The 20673-nt window shown below is 37.7% G+C and overlaps 1 protein-coding gene across 1 annotated transcript; it reads left to right on the forward strand.

The window, feature by feature from the left end:
* The first annotated feature begins 879 nt into the window (after positions 1 to 879).
* LOC145785612 (solute carrier organic anion transporter family member 3A1-like) lies at positions 880 to 20619 on the forward strand. Its single transcript, XM_082597289.1, has 13 exons — positions 880 to 992; positions 2169 to 2331; positions 2677 to 2750; positions 3767 to 3905; positions 7394 to 7598; positions 7792 to 7853; positions 8406 to 8662; positions 9009 to 9141; positions 9910 to 10093; positions 17116 to 17248; positions 18046 to 18268; positions 18383 to 18525; positions 18870 to 20619. The coding sequence occupies exons 1-13, from the start codon at positions 894 to 896 to the stop codon at positions 18996 to 18998; spliced, it is 1944 nt and encodes a 647-aa protein (XP_082453415.1). The 5' UTR covers positions 880 to 893; the 3' UTR covers positions 18999 to 20619.
* The last annotated feature ends 54 nt before the right edge of the window (positions 20620 to 20673 follow it).

Genomic DNA, 20673 nt, shown 5'->3' on the forward strand with positions numbered 1-20673 from the left:
TGCGTTTTTCTGTTTATTTAGAAATTATTTTTACTCATTGTCTAAATGTCTAACCTACCCGCCACACAAGTGTAAATATTGAACCAGCTCAGTTTGCTTGCCTGGCCATATTGTGTTTGGGTATACTTCAAGGCAGAGGATTATTTTTCTCGTTAAATGATACTTGATAAAGCTTTTTTGTCATACTCAAAAGCAATTTTATCATCAAGGCATGACTAAGTTGCATTTTGGGTTTGATACAATGTGATTATTTATGCAATTGTCAATATTTATTAAGACGCAATTTGATAACTTTTAACCACCATTGATTAACTACCATTTGATTTACTACCATCATCAAGTCAGAGTACCATTTAAGAATTTAAAACTTCGACATGTTTAGACGGATTGGGTCATTTCAAGACATGCTTTAAACATGCTTTGAAATGAACAACATTCCACAAAAAAAATATATACAAATAACATTACAGTGTCATGTTGTGGTAATTATGTTAATTTATTTATTCATATATTAAACCAAAACCAATGATGAAACTATATATAACTTGTATGGCTGACCATATTGTATCTTTTGCATATTGAATTATTGCTGTTGCAAAATATTAAACAATTTTAATGCGTTTTTGTGTATTTTTGATCACCATTGTTTAGATGGGTTCATGTTATTATTGCTTGTGGTGAAATTTTCTTTATTTTCTCATTACAGCATAATTTTTATATGGTTTTTGAAAAATTAGATTAGCGTATGTTTTTTTATCTTTAAATACCATTGTAGTCATGTAGCATTTTGTCCTGTGTTGAATCAGTTTTACGTTTGGTTCTTTAAGAAAGTCAAGATGTGGCATAACATCAATGTTTTTTTTGTGGTGCTGTCAACTGTCTTGTTGGTAGAGATGGGCTGTTCCAGATACACCAAAAGTATTCTCACTTCACTTGAAAGAGAATTAAAACTCACTAACAAGCAACTAGGTGTTCTAGGTGCTGCGCAACAGGTAGGTAATTTCAACTTCAACACCTAATATAATGAGTCTGCTACTATTCGGCAATTTTTAAAATTTTTTTTTAATTATTGGGTGCTATTACATCGTTTTAACGTCGCTAAACGTTGAAATAAGATCCTAACCCTTACCTCTAACCCCAACCCCTAAAATGGAAATGATAATTAGGGTACGGTACCCAATAATTTAAAAAAAAAATTCAAAAAATCGCCAAACAGGGCACTCGCCGAATCGGACTAGCTGAATTGGACTCGCCGAAACGGGCCATTCCGTAATATAATACACTAAATAAAACAAGCTGGTTTTGAAACTAAATAAAATTTATTAGTAGAGCTTTCCTCTTATTCATAAATAAGTTACTATAATATTATTAACATATCACAATTAAGACAATAATTAATATAATATTATTAAGATAATAGAATAATATTAAGATATATTATGATTCTATTTGAGTAAGAGTACTGATGAAGCCGCCTTTACGGTGGCGAAAGCTTTACTAATAAATTTTATTTAGTTGCCAAACCTGTTTGTTTTATTTGTTCGACTGATATTCTTTAACATAAAGATCCTAATAAAATTTAAATCTGCAATTGTCTCAACAACGAGAAGCCAGAACAGAGGTTTAAGAGTGACACACCAGAAACACTTTATTACTTGTTATCTATAGAGTATTATATAAAGAAGATTAAGTTCCTTTATCTATTGCTGTGTTGCTAAACTATGTATTGTAACTTCACTTATATATATAATATGTGATCTCATGCTTTTAAACATAAATGGTATTTGCTAATAAGGGATTTTAAGTTAGTTTATTTTTTAAAATTAAAAAGTGTGTTCATTTTCTTGTGTGGACACAAACTTGTAACATGATACACTATCCCTTAAAGCTTAAACAATAAATTGTTTTCTTTTTTCTGTATACCAAGCAATCTGGATTATATTTTTATGATGGATAGAAATGCGTTTCTTCCCAATAACTCTTCAAATGCTGATTCAATCAGGCTTGGCCTGTCTGCAAACAATTTGAGCCACTGCTACAAATCTGGAGATAGTGTTAACCACTTATCCACACTTATGTTTATTGCGAATTAAAATACGGTAAACTTTTACTAGCCTAGTGATCATTTTTTCTGGAAACAAACTGAACTGTTTTTAATATTATTTCAGATTGGTGACCTTTCGATTTGTCTCTTTGTGAGTTATTTTGGTGGATATCGCCATCGACCTAGAATACTTGGTGTAGGATGTCTGTTGATGACAGTCGGGATGCTTCTATCAGCATTTCCTCACTTTTTGATGCCCAAACATGATGTGGTGTCAAACTATACAGGTTGGTACAGGCATTGCACATGCTGCAGTGTCAAGGTTAGCAAAACGCACATGTAGTTGAAGCGCTAATAAGTGTTCAGTCACGTGGTCATCTGAAGAAAATGATTAGGCTTATAACATTCTCAATTGATCTCAGCATTGCTTCCTGAGCTTGACAAAAATCGGTGGCACATTTGTGGTGGATATTTGTACATGACATTTGCATATTTCATAATAACATCGATTATTTTAGACTTCATCTATTTATGAGATGCCACGTTACTACTATAGAATACTGTACAACATTTTAAAGCGCATAACTACTTGCCGCTTCTTCCTTTTGATCTTATTTTTCAAACCACTGCAGGTCATACCCCAGCTTTATGTGGAAAGATCTTTCCTCAATTTAATCTCACCATGCCCAGTTCAGGCAAAACAGAAGTGAGTAAAAATATGTAAGTGTGAGTTTCACATTTTTTCTAAATTATAATAAATGAGGTTTAAGATATGTTCTGTCCGAGTACTCTTATTGAGTTCACAGTCTTTCCTTGATCTTCTATAATAATTTAGAAAGCCATTCAGCTATAATTTCAATACCTTGTGCATAGTACGGGATAATTCCAACTACATTCTTACACTGTAGTATTATCTAGTAAGTGTGTCGTTTCAGTTTTAAAGCACACTTAAAAGAACTGTTCAAAGATAGTCTGCACTTCAAACCCATTGAAAACATCCATCAGGAAAGCGTTGATTTTGTTCCATTGCATTCATTCAGTCAAAAAATGCCTCCAGAAATGTTCGCGTTGTGCTTGATTACTTTAAAGTGCACTGACACAGTGTAAACAATTCAGGATATTTTATATAATAAGCACTAATTTGTGCTTATTGGCAGTATTTTAGATAATACAGGAGTAATCATAATTGTGTGCATCACCAAATGCTCTTCATGATCTTTTTTGCACAATACTCGATTCAAACAAGTCTCAATGACCGCGTGTTGCAATTTTGGGCAGGCTAGATCAGCAAAATTAGTCCTTTTTACCTTCATTTAGCGGTGGCATTAAATCAATCTGCTGCAATCTAAGTTTCATTTAAGTTTATTTTCTGCATAAAATTTCCATTAAAAATGAACAAATTTTCACTTTGAAAGATTTGGCATTTTTAGATTATGACAATTCTAAACTAGATTATATAATATTTCAATGATACATAGCAAACAGGAGTTTGAATTATCAAAAGTATTTTCATCAGGTTACTTTTTCTTTTAATTTTTTTGTTAAGCCAATGAAGATTTTTACAATGAGCACAGTGATAAAACCTGAAACGGCATAACAAACGTGTTTTTTGATTATAAATAATACGATAGTGGTATTTGGTATAAGATGCTACGACATTATGATAATGATTGGAGGTCTATAATAACCTTGAGGTATAGCTTAAACACCACTGTTGCTCAGATCTCCACGGGCGGAGGTTATTATGTTATAATTTTGATTGGGCAAATTGTATTTGGATTTGGAATGTCTCCTTTGAAACCACTTGGTTTTTCATACATGGACGACCATTTGCCCAGAAGCAGATCAGCTCTCTATCTTGGTACATCATATATTAGTGGTCGTAAATGGTGCATGAGTGACATAGTTTACCATATACAAAATGGAAATATTGTACCCATTGGCACTGGCGCCGACTTACGGGGTTACGGGGTGGCCACGCCACCCCGTAACCGCTGTGGAGGGGTGGCAGCCACCCCGTTTAGGTTACATTACTTACTGCAAATAAATGTAATTTGAACGGACGTTTAAATCTTTTTTTTGATCATTGGTTTTCGCTTCAAGTCAACGTAAAGCAAGAGGTAAACCAATACAGTATTGCGAAGAAAAATTAATGATTGTTTTTGTCACAAGCATGATACTCGCGTAACATCAAGCAAGCTACGTGAAGATTACGCAACACGTGGCTACGAGTTTTTTCCTTGTTGTTGCGATCGTTTTATTTGTTACTTGTCATAAGTCATTGTTACATTTGTTAGGTATGCAATGAAATTTATTAATCAATAAAATACGATCTTTCCATTGCCTCCCTCAAAAATCTTTTTTGAAACATTTTAAACTGCTCATAATGTCGCTATAAATTATGCCAACTATAAAATACTTGGAAATAAAATTATCTCGATGATTGATAGCTCCACCCCCTAAATCAGTGGTTCTCAAACCTTTTCAGCTTGTGGCATATTAGAAAAAATATAAAATGCACGCGGCACACTTACAAAAGAAAAGTTGCTTTAAAAAAATTATTTTTACGTGTCAATGCGATGGATGTGCTTGTTTGTATCAGTATAAGCTTCGACTGAAACGAGGTTGCATTGTTGACAAACATATACCCGAATTTCATCGTCAATTTCAAGCAGTCTCTCTCGTTTACAGCTTTTAATTTCAGTCAAAACAGAAAAGCCATGTTCACATAGCCATGAAGATGCAAATGGCAATATAATTTTGATTGCTTTTGCACGGATTATGAAATAGAATTTGGAAGCAGACAGCCAAAACGCATCCAAGTTTTTTTGTGGAAACAGCGTTTGAAAAAATGGGTCGTTTCGTAAATCGATGAACTGTTCTTCTTCTGCAGAAAGATTGCTTGATTCATTGCTTCCAAATGGTGGGAAGTACTGTTAGCAATAGCTAACATAGCAGCCCAATAGTGACGTGGCAATTACCCTGCTGTATCGGCAATGCCATAATTGGCTTCATCGTCACATGTGCTTATTTATCATTTATTGAAGGAGTTAAAGCGCTTTTAAGTCGCATGCTTGTCTGAATGGCTTATTTTAAATATTTATACAGTTCTTTTCCAAAATTTCAAAGATTTGCGGCACACTTGAGAATCTGTGGCGGCACACAGTTTGAGAATCACTGCCCTAAATGAATATCTATTTTCAAATTTCATTAAAAAAATGCAATTTTTGAAACTTATTGAGTTTTATTTAAAAAGTGCACTTAGCAAAGTCACAGCAGTTTTAACGTTCTGCAAATTTGCACGTTAACATGATTCTATTCGAGGAAAGCTACACTCCTTGCCAATTCCCATAATAAAAGCAACCTTTTTCAATTACTTAAAATTTTGCATTTTGGATTATTTTCCGATTTCAATTGGAGTGTACTGTCATCTACTTCATGCTTTAATTTCTGCTTTGTTATCTACTTCATGCAGTAAGTTAATATTGCGTGGCAAACTGTGAGGCGGGAATGTATTGGTCTGACATAGGAGTTGCTTGTTAAATCATAAAAAAAATTACGAAACGTCGTACTGTAAAAGTCTGAGGCGGGAATTTATTGGTCTGACATAGGAGTTGCTTGTTACACCATAGAAAAAATTACGAAAAGTCGTCCAGTTAAAGTTTTCGCCGACATTCCAGTTTTATTCAGCTTAAAGATGCCATCGAAACGCGTTCAAAATTGCAGCCCTCCATTGAGTCATTTTTTGTTGCGTCTAGTCAGGATTTCAGCCAGCATGAAAGTGACCAAAGCCTGAACGAAACGAAAGTGTGCCAATGCTAAAAAGCGTTAGCACGATCAGGGAGGTGGAAGAACCGAGCACGAGCAGGATAATCGTTATTGAAGGGAGAAGCTGTCAAAAATCGTGGGAGAGTGAATTCCCGTGGCTAGAATACGATAGATGCAAAGATAGAGCATTCTGTCCGATTTGCAACTATGTCGCAACTGCTTGATCTATTTGCAAGCAATGAAACAATTTCATTAATGCTTCCAAACATGGTCTGCATTGTGAAAATATACTTTGCCTTTGAAAATATACTGAAAATATATCGTTGCCTTCCACCACCTGCGAGGCGGAGCGATCGTTTAGTGCACTCAGGCGCATAAAAACCTACTTGCGATCTACCGTGACGCAACAGCGATTGAACCACGTCCTAATTTTAAATGTTTATCAAGCTGAAGCTTCACGGTTACAACTTGACCAGTTGATTAACAGTTGGATTGACAGAGCTGCTGTTCGCAAAAATACTTTTGCCAAATGTCAAGTGTCAGAGCAGCAACGTAACAATAAAATTCACGACATACCTCCTGTGCTTTGTTTTAAAATTGCTTTGTAAATTGCCGGCTCGGTGGCTTAGTGGTTAGTGCGCCCGTCTCTGAAGCGGTAGGCATGGGTTCGATACCTTGTCGGGTCATACCAAAGACTTTTTAAAAATGGTACTGAATCTAATTCCTGCTTGGCACTGAGCAATGGAGTGGATTCGGGTAATAATGTACTCAGTTGCGCCTCTATACGGCTGCATTGACACTGTCTGTTATGTAAAGCGCTGTGGAGCAACGCATTCTGCGATGGATACAGCGCTATATAAAAACTAACATTATTATTATTAAATTATCGAGCTACAAATCAGGTGTGAAAGACAGTTGCATCTACGAAACACGCTTAGTAAAGATCAAACAAAAACATGCAGTTTGAAAGTTTTTAGGTTGCCATGTTGTGCTATCCGCCACCCCGTGCAAAAATAAAAGTCGGCGCTTATGGCCCATTGGTACAATATTCAGCAAAGTAAGTTGCATAAAAATTGCGATTGTCTTTCTTTAAAGGTCTGATAAATTCTCTCAGTGCTCTTGATTCAGTTGAATAGCTTAATTTTGTCCTTCAAAAACTCCGAAAATACGGCCACCTTGATTCATGTTACAACTTAAACATATTTCTCATTGAAAGAAAGCAATTTGGGGTGGAATTGGTTCAATAAATCCAATCCCGTGTTAAGTTTGTTTTTTATTTGGGCTGAAGTTTTACTGAATATATATTTTGCTAATTTTTTATTATAGTATATAGCTTTTATATCCACTGCTGCTTATTACTACTAATTTATTATATGCAATAATACATCATCGCGTAGTTACTAGTTAGGGTGGCCCCTAGCAAACTGTACTGCTATTACTTTGTTTATTTTATTTTGTAGTTCGATAATGGAGTTGAGTTTTTCGTACCACAAACAAGTGGTTTGGTTATGTTTGTAGCACTGCTATCACAAAATATCGACTTAAGCATGTTTTCTTCCTTTTTCGTTTTTTTTTCACCAGGTGTCCTTATCAGTACTCAATTTGGTGGCCCTGTCTTGGGCTTTTTGCTTTCGGCATGGACAACTTTTTTGTGGGTGGACCTCACTGACCCCCCTACAAAGATGGACCCTCGTAACCCGGCCTGGATATCCGCATGGTGGCTTGGGTTCTTAATCTTTGCTTCTGTAAACGCAGTGGTTGGTGTGATGTTCTTCTGCTTTCCAAGGTCAGTTATTGCTTCATCACGGCAAATTTTGTTTTTGATAAAAGACTTGTTTAGTGTTTACTCCCGTGCGGAATTAGCTAATATTGTCCTTGTAAGTTTAGCCCAATTTCATATTTCAGATCATTTATTACTATTTTATTTTAGTAAGCAAAATTAACAAACCTGTTCTTTATCTTTGTTTTCTTTTCTTCAGAAAAATACGTGGTAAGACTTTTGGAGTTCCGTATGATTCCAAGTCCGTTGGAGAGAGCAAAGGTATGCAAGTTTTTCTTTGTGAATCCGCTTGTAAGTGGTTCATTTATTGGGAATTTTTGTTTAACCACGTACACGTCACACGTAGTGCACCCTATTGTAACGTTAAAATGAACGATTTTTGCTCTCAGAATTGCACTGCGAACTGAGCCGGATAATCGCATAGTCAGTTTATCTAGCTTCTATATGCATTTTAACCGCTATATGCGAGATATCTGGATCAGATTGTGCACTTATATTTTGTGGTGAGATTTAGGAACCTTCGCGATAAAACGGTTTATGGTGTAGTGTGGTTGTACTGCCGTTATGGCTTCAAAAGATTATATAACTCTGCACAGAGTCTGCATGCTTTGGAGGTTTGTTGTTGAAGGCTTCCCAGACATCAAAATCCGTCATTTTTACATTGATTCAACGTCTGCAGACATTGAATCAATGTAAAAATGACGGATTTTGCTGTCTGGGTTGTTTCACTTTCCTGTTTGAGGCGTGGCTAACAACTGTAAAGTTTGACCCAATGCGACTTTTTGCGTTTGATTGATTTATGTCTATTCTTAGGAGAAAGCAAAGAATGTTCTTCAGAAACCAATGATGCGCAACGTCAGCTGTTCATAAAAGACGACATTTCACGTGACCAATCTGCCACCAATCAAACCTCTCAAAATAACCTCTACAACGGTGATGAGAGATTGCGCCGAAATCTCACCAATTGGTCGGGAAATCTTTTTTTCGAAAGGCGCTGTGATAGTAACGTTAACATGTCTTTCAGGGAGCACTTGCAGCAGTTACTTTCATCAGGAAAAAGTCTTTTGGAGGTTGGTCGTCGTAGAATTTAGATGCGCACCCGTAGTTGGTTTTCAGCTGTATATTTACGTCACTTTTTTTAAATCCACGTCTCTACCAGAAAAGCTATAGCCTATGTCATTATATTCTTGTACCATAGTGTCTCCTTTGCGCATGTATCCTGCGTTTAGTATTACTATTGTTATTTTTCCTGTAATCTGTAATGAGAAAACTGTTGCAAGTAAAATGAAAACTGTTTTTGCTTATTTGATATGAGATGTCTTCAAAGGAACATCACACTTAGATCAAAATTGACTTATTCGACTTATGAGCTCACTGTGCTGTAGTTTCAAATTAACAATTATTTTTTTGTTGCAGAATAAACTCTTTATTCTCACTGTGATTGGATCTGTCTTCTTGTGGGCTTACATTGTGGCTTACAGCGTTTTTGTCATTAAATACATCGAACAGCAATTTTCTTTGACTACTTCTCGCTCCAACGTTCTTTTTGGTAAGTTTTGTGTACTCTCATTGAAACGAAAGGGTCTTCTTGAGCCTTCCCGCTATTTTCCATTTAAAAAACAAAATTAAGTACAGAATTAAAGCGTCAAAATGCGCATTTTTCTGTTCAGAGAGGACGAATGGTTCTATCACTTCATTTCGTTCAAGTTTGAAAGTTCATGAAATGTCAAGTAGTGTGTGGTTATATGGTCTATTTTGCTATTGCCGAAGTATTTGTGTCTCCGTGCAATGAACAGAACGTTGTGAGCATCAAGATAGTTACAATTTAAAACATTTCATCCTTGAGTTTTGGAGCTAAGTGTGCATTTTCACATTGCATGCCAGATAATGGAAAATTTACTACAGAACAGTTGACTTTCGGTCAAAATCATAATCAAAGGTCTCCAATCATCATAATCCATAGTCGTGTGTAGATTTCAGTTCTTTTACTCTTCTGTTCATTCGGTACAAAGCAAACAGTTTCAACACGATTGTATTGAGGCGCAGCTTTGTACATTGTTAGCCTCACGCTCTATTCTGTGTGCTCAGCAAGAACAAAATACACTACCTCGTAGCCTATGTATGATCTTTAGTATAAACCGAATGCCAACATTTACCAAGTAGGCACCCTTTTCATTAGGTCAGTGAGCAATACAGTACTATTCAGGAAGCAAACGCTATGTTACCTCTCACCACTTTTTTAGCGGAAATTCATGAGTTCTCATCTTTTTTTGAAAATTTAATGTTTTAAAGACGTATAAAAGGTGTGTTCTAACAGGTTTGGTTTCATCTCCGTTCACTGTGATGGGAACAATTCTTGGCGGATTGATCATAAACCGCTATAAGTTCTCCTTGGCTGGGATATACCGTTACCTCGCGGTGGTATCAGGCTTAGGGCTTGTGGTACACTGCGTGTGTTATCTTCTTGTGTACTGCGACAACGCTGAAGTGGTCACAGACTTGTAAGTGCTGTTTTGTTTTCTGTGAAGTTGAAGTTTTAAAGTATTAATTTAAATTAGCGTTGTGTCCCAGACAAAGTTGTCACCACACTGAGACGGTATATTGAAACGTTTCTGTTGTTGTAGTGACAGCAAAGCGCTCTTCCTTACGTTGGTTTGAAGGACAGATGTTTTGGCTGGTAGCAAGCAGAGTTATTTTTTACACGTTTACGTACGGAGAAAAAGGAGATGTCAAATACACTGGACAACATTTTTTTTTAACAATTTTGTTTATCATAATTTTAGAGTGTTTTGTATGTTTTTTGGGTCGCTGAATTTAAAAATGGCGTTAAAATTTCTGTGATGTTAATGGGTCTGTCACAATTTATAATTTAATAAAATCATGATTTCAAGTTAATATTTCTCACAAATAGCTCTTACATGGCAAAAAAGTTGCGCACTACATCTACATCCCGTACCAAACTCCAAATGTAATCTCCCATCATGACTTCATCCCACCTCCCGTGGTATCCTTTTTCCGTAACTAAAATGTCTTGATGAAACCTTGCTGAAACCTTTCACCCTGCTCCTCTCTTACATCGCCCTAGTTACACCGAAAAAGTCCACTGCTGTTGTGATGCTTTCATCATTTTCTTTTTTTTTAATTGTAATCATTTCAACAGTTTTGCTATGTACATTGTGTTTTGTCTTGTTATGCATCTTTTTCGCAGCAGCCAATAAACATCTATCTATCTATATATCTATCTATCTGTCTGTCTGTCTGTCAAATGAGAATGCAAATAGTGCAATTTTAAGGACATGCGGCATCCAAGCTTTTGGTAGCTTCCAATCAAATTTGACACGACCATAACGTGGTCTGCTCTTGTATAGTTACCAAGACATCCTTCCACCGTCATTCGAAAAGCTTGCTAATCCCTTTTTTCCACAGCAGTCATTGATTCGTCCAGTTTTTTTTGAGGCCAACATTTTCCTTGTTTGAGCCCAACAAATATCCCACCCTTTAGCTTCAGAAAGGTTTGGAAACATTGAGCGAATGTGTTGAAAGGCACAACTTGCTGGACCCAATGCTTTACAAACTGTTTAACAAGCCCAAGTTTTTATATGTGAAGGTGGAAGTAATACTCTACTCTTTTCAATGAGGGGTACGTTTTTGACATTCTAGAAGCCCGGGGTGAGTTCTTCGCGTACTGGCCCGTCTTTTATCAAGTAGTGCTGCTCATCTGCTCTGCTATTCCACAAAATAAAGAAAGCAAGAATGTTTGATATAGCCTTCTTGCAAACCCCACAAGAAAGCAATCATTTCAAATTCTCCACACACGTCTCAATTGTGGTTCTTGTACTGTGTCAAGTCCAGCAATATTTTCACTGATTTACGATCTTTCATTGGAACAGAAAGTGCAATTTAGTAGTTTAAACCATGCAACTTGGGTCGTTTGGGCGCTTCATTTGCTTTTCTCCTTTTTCTTACCAAATTAAATCATCTAATAGCAAGCCAGCACTATCAACTGTTCATTGCAAACTCCTCTAGTCACTAACGTTCTTTAGACGAGTCAATATAAGGTTGAACCCCAAAAAAATTGATACAAAAAGTTTTTCAACGGATTCAGTTACCTATGGGCCTACTAAATAACATACTAAAAGTCTACCAAAATCGGACCTCCAGAAAGGGGTCATTTTCAAGATGGCGTCCAAGATGGCCGCCGGGATGTTATATTGCCTATATCTCAATGGCTATTCAAGCTAGAAAGGCGGTTTAGGTGTCTATCCCTAAGTTTTCGGGGTCAATGAATCGAATTAAATAGGTTAAATTACGATAGGCTGATTATCTACTGAGATACGTATGATTTTTATATAATATACGACCTGGGGGAGCCCGGGGACATTTCGGACGCAGCGATAGGCCAACATCAGACAGAGCAGAGCACGATATTAGCAAATTCACTTGAGGCTTGAGATAAACCGCAAACAAAATCATCTTGACTTCCATTATGTAACACGAGCTTGAGAAAAGTGGTTTTCCAACATTTCAGTTTCTATACTTTTGGCAGCTTGATAAGCCGAATAGTGGTAAAATTTTCAGAGACAACTCCTCACTTTTCATCTGAATAAATTCCATATGTATTAGTGCAAAACGGTTTCCAGTACACTTTGAAATAAAACATTTTTTCGAAAATAAAACACTCGAAAATCCGTCCGTAGTATCCCCAATCTCCCCTAATAAGATGGAATTATCATAGCAGCATACTACATGCGGCATAACAGGTCCTATCAATACAGGCATCTAAGAAAAACTGCAACCAACAGGAGGCTCATATTTGGCCTCCTACAGTAGATGAATACAGGGGATTAATCTGTTCCTTTGCTAGGAGCGATTGGAACACTGATGAACGGCACAGGACTTCAGGACATTCTAGGGGTAGTTTACTGTGAAAATTCTGTAGCCCATATGCTAACAGGCAAAGCAGTTCAGAGAGCATTCCATGGTCATCTGCTTGTGGACAAATGTCTTAGCCGAATGATGGTATCAGAGATGGAAGATGCTAGTCCCGAATTCGCATTGATTGTTCAAGAGTCTGAAAGGATGTATATTGCACTATCAAACGGTGAGATGGCATTAGAAACTGTATTGATATCAGCGACCCTCAGGAAGATAAATGAACAGCTGGAGAAAAGAAGGATAGAACTGGGTGCTAGATCCAAGACAAGTCAATTGTGGCTGAATTTCCAAAGCATGGTAAAAGTTTCCAGGTCACTGATAAAGGCAGATCGAATAGGTTCTTGGCAGATGCACCTACGTGCTGTCAGTGACTGCATGCCGATATTTGCCGCAGCTGGGTATTACAACTACTTGAAATCGGCATACTTCTATATCCAACAGATGGGACAGCTTCACATTAACCACCCAGGTGTATTCAGGAAGTTTGAAAAGGGTTTTCATGTTATCCGTCGCAGCAGCCAGTTCTGGGCAGGCCTCAGCTCAGATCTCGTCATCGAGACAACATTGATGAGGTCGTTGAAAACCACTGGGGGTATGACGCGCGGAAGTGGAATGGATGAAAAGCAGAGAGCCCTTTGGACCATGTCCAGTCCAGGTCCATAACATCAGAGTACAACATCTCTATGCAGGAGTTTACAAACTTATCATTCACGACATCTGAACAGCACAAGGATTCAACAAAGGCAAGGATGAAAAGGGACGCTGCTGACCTGGAGAAGATCAGTTCAAAACTTGTCGTATGTTCACCTTTCTTGCAAGATGCTTCGTTATGGAACGTTGTCACTGGTGTTGTAGCCGATAATAGTGTGAACGTGTACGAATATGAGACTGTTAGACAAAAAATCTTACAAAAAATGACAGGACAACCTGCATTCGCATACTCATTCAGTAGAAAGGATAAAGCCAAGACCCTTGGGCAAAAATCTGCTATCAAGGTCGCTCCTGATCGAATCATTGATACTGCACTTCCTTTTCAACGTTTCATGGTGGTCTCCCAAGCTGGACATCTATCACTGGAGCAAGTTATGTGTTACGAGCTTAGTTCTTTCCCTCCTGCTCTCTTTGAATCGAGACATGTATTTTGAAAAGCTGATAAGTCACAGTTAGCACACGCGATCTGTGATCACGCAAGTAATGCAATCCTACATTCTGTGCCAAAAACGGAGTGCCACGTACTTGATGGCGGTTCACTCCTTCACCGCATACCATGGCAGCGTGGACAAAGCTATAGTGAAATAGCACGGTCATATGCTGATTTCACCATCCGGCAATATGGATCCGGTACGAGCATTGTGTTATTTGTGTTTGACGGCTATGAAGAAGGGTCGACCATTGAAGACAACATGCATCAAAGAAGAGGACGTCATCTTCATCCCGTTGTCAACTTTACAGCGGAGACTATGTTCACAGGCAAGAAGGAGGAGTTCCTTTCACAAGATGCCAATAAACAAAATTTGATTTGGATGATAAGTGGTAAACTTCGGGAACAAAATTGCACCGTCGTAAATGCATCTGGGGATGCTGATGTAGAATTTGTGAAGGCCGCAGTGGAGACATCTCTTATCCATACAACAACGCTGATTGGAGAAGATATAGATCTCCTTGTGTTAATTGTTTACTATGCACAAGAAGATAGTAAGGGCCTTTATTTCAGGTCAGACAAGTCCAAAGCTGATGGCAGTACCAAAGTATACAACATCAACCGTTTGAAAAAAATCTTTGGACATGACATGTGTTCTGAGTTGATATTTATCCATGCCATGACTGGTTGTGACACTACGCCTCGGATATTCGGTGTTGGCAAGAAGACTGCTTTTCGGAAACTTGTGCATGGAGATCCTGTTCTTCGGTCTTGTGCTAAAGCATTCACTGCCTCAAACCAGACCACAGAGATTCGATGACCTTGGGTGCCAAGTAATGGCTGTCTTCTTTGATGGCCAGAGCACAGATTCCGTTGCGACAATATGATACAACACCTTCAGCAAGAAAGTTGTCTCTGCTTCATCATTTGTAACGCCTAAGCGTCTGCCACCAACTGAATCTGCTATACCCGATTTCACTGTCGTCGAGTTTACTACCAGATAATGGTCTGGGTGGGAAAAGCAGAGAGTATGGATGTCATGAATTGGGGGTGGAACCTGCAAAAGAATCGGCTCATCCCACTTCTGTCAAAAATGAAGGCTGCTCCAGACAGTCTCTTGAAGGTCATTCATTGCAACTGCTCCACTGCCTGTAAGACACTCCGCTGCTCCTGTATAGAATACGGACTACCATGTACCGCTGCATGTGGACCATGCCAACTGCAAGAATGTGACAATCTACATAACAAGTTTCTTCTAGACAAGTCGGAAGATGATGAATAGAGACAGCCGTAGGCAATAAGACAACAAACGAGTTGATCACCCTGGTTTACGATGTACCTTTGTAGCCTACTGTTGCAATTCCGATGATTTTCTGAATGTGTCTGTGTCCAGACTTTAATGGTACGCCATTCTTCAGAACAGATCAATCCCCTGTATTCATCTACTGTAGGAGGCCAAGTATGAGCCTCCTGTTGGTTGCAGTTTTTCTTAGATGCCTGTATAGATAGTACCTGTTATGCCGCATGTAATATGCTGCTATGATAATTTCATCTTATTAGGGGAGATTGGGGATACTACGGACGGATTTTCGAGTGTTTTGTTTTCGAAAAAATGTTTTATTTTAAAGTGTACTGGAAACCGTTTTGCACTAATACATATGGAATTTATTCAGATGAAAAGTGAGGAGTTATCTCTGAAAATTTTACCACTATTCGGCTTATCAAGCTGCCAAAAGTATAGAAACTGAAATGTTGGAAAACCACTTTTCTCAAGCTCGTGTTACATAATGGAAGTCAAGATGATTTTGTTTGCGGTTTATCTCAAGCTTCAAGTGAATTTGCTAATATCGTGCTCTGCTCTGTCTGATGTTGGCCTATCGCTGCGTCCGAAATGTCCCCGGGCTCCCCAGGTCGTATATTATATACAAATCATACGTATCTCAGTAGATAATCAGCCTATCGTAATTTAACCTATTTAATTCGATTTATTGACCCCGAAAACCTAGGGATAGACACCTAAACCGCCTTTCTAGCTTGAATAGCCATTGAGATATAGGCAATATAACATCCCAGCGGCCATCTTGGACGCCATCTTGAAAATGACCCCTTTCTGGAGGTCCGATTTTGGTAGACTTTTAGTATGTTATTTAGTAGGCCCATAGGTAACAGAATCCGTTGAAAAACCTTTTGTATCAATTTTTTTGGGGTTAGGTGCCTTTTTTCCGTATATTGACTCGTCTACTTGCCTTCAATGGCTGAATAAATAACAAAGACTTTGCCACTAGCCCAACTCTCCAGGAAATGTGGCCAGTTGTAAACAGCCAAAACTTTGACCAATCACGTGTTAAAAATTTTCACATTGCTAGTTTGTAGCTTTTCACAATCATCTAGCAAGTGATAAAAAGGAATAATAAATGATTAAAGCAAGTTGCGTGATATCGAACAGCACTTCAAAGAAAATTGTAACCTCAACTAATGCACAATATTTCGACTAATTTTCAAATATCAGTAAAAACACTTTTCTCAAATATCCTTCAAACCATTGACAGTAGGCAAAAACTAGCACCAAATTCGGCACCAGCGACCTCAAAAACATATACAAACACTGAATAAGATAAACAAAAATTGTTGTTTTGTTTTATTTATGCAGACAATTTTTTTAAGGTTTCTTTGCAAAACAATATTGTTTTTATCAAAGCAAAACGATCCATTTTTGTCAGTAAACTGCAAAACATGTGCTTTAAATTGTGCATTTTGGTTTAGGCACCATGTTCATGTAAACTACACTTTGGTTTTACGTATAAGAGCCCTCTTGCTAAGCTGATGGTACTTGTTTTTGCGGATATGTGGCATTGCACAAGCCTGAATCAGAACATCTACGTGCGGCTGTCCTGTAACCAGACTGTAACTTTTAGCTTAGTGGCGAATAAGAATTTTTGGAATGTTTTTTTAAGCTAATTGGGTGGGATGGGATTGTTTTGAATAAGTTTTCTTTGGGTAAAAAAACAAGAAGCAGTTTTTTTGTTGTGATGAATTTGGAATAATAACAATTACAAAACTGTGTGCGGTTATTTTACAACTGGCGAGTTTTAGACTAATCGAAATGAATTTTTTGAACATGTTTTTAAACTGACGTGACTGAAGAAAAGTGGTTGAAACAAATTCTCTTTGGGTGTAACTTTAAAGCAAGTGTGTGTGGTGACAACACTTGTGACGTCATTGATGCATGAACTATCTCGCCTGCAGCCAAGATGTTTTCGATTTTCTAAGTTTAAACAAGGCGGTTTCAATTGTTCTCATATACCCTATGGAAAAAATGATGTGCGGTACCGTAATAAAAATGTTTTAACCACCTGAAGGATCTACAGTATGTGCACGCGTTATACAGAATAAGAAGCCACTGATATAAACCTTTGGGAGTCGTGCTATGTTTATTTTCACTTGCAGGCAGCGCACATGTTCTCACAACTGCACCTGCATGAACCGCTTTGAACCTGTTTGCGCTGGCGGTGTGACGTATTTTTCTTCCTGCTTGATTGGTTGCAAAGCTTATGCTCCTGATTTTCTTCACAAGACATTGGTATGAACGCAAATTATCCTCATGCTTAATATTAGACAGTTAGCACGTTATTTTATATGGCATGTCACTGCATTGACTACGCTATTGAATCCTTCTAAGATACCTATTTTGTCAGCTTCATAGAAAGATTATATCACTCCGGTTCATCCCGCATATCTCACTGATCACCCGTGAGAATGTCATGAGTAAAAATGACCAAACTTACCTTTATGTTATAACACGTTTTGTTGTTAAATTGACAACAGTCTGCGCTCTCATGAAACGTGTAAGATGCCATAGACGGTTTTGTTTCAAACTTTCTTTCGTATACAGATTTTAAACATCCAGCGTAGTTTATAATAGCAGAGACACTATGCAGCAAAAGTAAACACATGACATTTCTGTGATTGTATGTACAAGTAGCCTACGTTGTACAGATGAAATGTCTTCTTAATTTATATTGTTAACAAACTTTGTGCGCCACGCAAAACTGTTGTTTACCAATGGTGTAAGGTTTTGAAATTATTTTTGTTTAAGATTTAAATCTTATGTCAAATTTCGCACATCTTTTCGATTTTTTTTTTGCAAATTTTGCACCCTGCGCAAAGCTCTGCGTCTTGAAGACATTTTCACACGATGAAAACTCAAAAGAATTTTGAAGTTCTGGCTTTTGTACTGGCCGTATCTTGATCTTATATATAATGCACGTTAGTTCTTCAATAGAATTGCGATTGTTCCATGCAAAAATGTAAACTTTTTAGTGCGTAAACCCGCTACGCGACCTTCGCTCAATGTAACGCCTTTGTTTCCAACAACAGAATTTCACCAACTGCTCGTGCATTCTGAGTGGCACCGCCATCGCAGGCAGATGCAGCAGTAACTGCGTCTCGTCTGTTATTTACTTCATGGTGCTCAACGGGTTCGGGGCTGTGATGTTCGGGAGTCTTTGTTCCGCCAGTCTCGTTGTGATCATGAGACTCTTATTTAACAAAAACAAATCATTTGGTCTCGGTATAACGCTGGTATGCAACAAGTTTTTAGGTATGTGGTTGCTAAATTATTAATTTTACTTCCATTCAATGTCGAACGATGTCTAAATCATGTTGAAACAATATTTACATTTTGATATTTTGTCACAATGTAGAATTTCTTCAGGTGCCATCCCTGCTCCTATAATAGCCGGTGTCATTATAGACGAGGCCTGCAAAACAAGAGGCTTACGTGGAGGTGCGGCCTGCGTTTTGTATGACCTTCCTCTTTTCCGTCTCTACTTTGGTACAATGCTTTTTACGTTGAAGGTATGACAGATAACCGCTTTGCTGCCAAAACATTAATCAAGTTTCTTTGTGACCGCTTCTTTGTTGGCTTGTGCTCACAGAAGCAGTGTGTTTTGTTCGTTGTGGAATTTTGTGACGATCCACATGGTCACTACACGGTTAATTACATTTTAACATTGCCGTGCTTAGCCAGTTGGCCACTTTTAATTTTTGAAACATGTTTATGACACCACGTGAGGCTTTAACCATATTTCCAACTCATTTGCCAAGAATGTGCTGATGTAGTTACCAGTCTGGTGAGAGAAGTACAACGTTTATACATTTTCCTAAAGTCATTGAATATCAATTTGTTACTTCTTTTTCAGATGTTGTCCTTTATAGTTTTTGCGGCTATTGCCTTCCTGACCCGCAAAGATAGCTTTCGTGAAAATGCAAAGTGCGAACAAAAAAACATCAAGACTTCCCAAGACTCCTCTGAACAAGATTCAGCTTGACAATGAGCCTCCTGCACAGTAAAATAAACTGAGTTTTTGTTTGTTCCGGTGCTTCGCCCCTTCGTGGTGCTGTATTGGCTTTTCCGCTGTCTTTATACTTGTCATTCCTTGTCCTACACCTGGCGTCATTTTCTGTATTTTTGTATATGTAATTGTACAACTGGCAAGCACGTCGTCTTTGCGTTGTTGTGACGTCCCTTGGGGTTTAAAATGATAAAATTCTTTAAGTTTTGTTTTGCTGGACGGTGCCAAGGTTTCGTCTACCGTGGGAAATTTGTTGTTCCTTTGCTGCCACGAAAGCAATTGCTTTATTTTTTCTTGCTGCATCCATTCCGTACGAGGTGTTTACAAAAGTTACATTATAAACACGCACACCTCAGTTAGGACATCCAACAGGATCCGTGTTAGTGTGCTCTGAGTAAAACAGTAGCTGACCAGCCAATCAGCGCCGAGTAGTTTCGTCATCAGCCGGTCATACCACTGCTGGCAGATGACCTCCATTTACATTTCCAGACCATTTTGTTTTTCACTGTTCGCATCCAAGTGATACCAATCTTTTTGGTCTCTAGTTCTATTTCGCATCTCTTGGTGCCCACTCTGTGGTTATAAAATCGAAAAAATGACAAATGCGTAGCAATACCCACCCCAATAATGTTGAGAAGGTCAAGCTATTGTAGTTGAATTTTACTGAGCGTTTTCATACCTCTCGCATTGTTTGGATACTTTAATTAATGGTGCCAGTTACTGATATTCAACGATGAATGTTTGTATACGGTTTGTTTTACTGTACAGAGTGGGCCAAAAGTAGGATTACAGTTATGAAACTTTGACCAATTTGTTGGAGAACAAGTTGAAATGTTGGACAAAATCTTTTGGTCAGATGAAGCTTGCTTCAAATTATGTGGTTAAATTTAAAAGTACCCACATGAAAACAACAAATTTACTTTTAGACCCAAATCCTACTTTTTGTAACTGTAAGCCTACTTTTGGCCCACCCTGTATAAGTGTATATCATGTTATTGACTATTGTAGATTGACCGATTTGCACATTTCTTAAACCGCAAAAGGTTTCACAGAAGCAATCATGGAATATTTTTTATAACTCAAGTCGCTTTGCTCATCGCGTGGTACTTTCAATCCTTCACTGTTAACAATTCTTTGTTTTCAATTTGAAATGCAGCAAGAAGTTATCTATGGAGACTGGAGAGCACAGATTTGTCTTGGCAAGACAGATAATGCCATTCTTCTAAATGGACACAAAAATTATCTTGTTTGCGTCAAGGAGATTGTCAACCACCACTTACAATCCAGGATGCAATGAAAAAGCTAACATCTGTTCTTTTTCCAAGTGCTAACTCATGAAGAAAATTTGAGGTTCTTTCTCAATTGCGTTTTTACGCTTGCAAAGACTTGCAGAACGATGATTACGGTATATTATTAGCCAAATGCATTATAAACAATCCTTACTTTACTTGTTTCTAAATTTGTTGAAGTAGAATCATGTGTGCTAATTAATTCTTGTCTAAATCACTGTCTTGCAATCGAACTATTTTGCTTTTTGTCTCGATGAGCGAAGTACCATTGTCGACTTTCACTCTACGGTGCTCACAATAAAAAAAAATCAAATTTACAAACGTTTTCTCCCATGGTGGGAACTGGGCAAGGGAATAGTCAT

Source organism: Aplidium turbinatum, chromosome 16, assembly GCF_918807975.1.
Source record: "Aplidium turbinatum chromosome 16, kaAplTurb1.1, whole genome shotgun sequence".
Classification (NCBI taxonomy): Eukaryota; Metazoa; Chordata; class Ascidiacea; order Aplousobranchia; family Polyclinidae; genus Aplidium; species Aplidium turbinatum.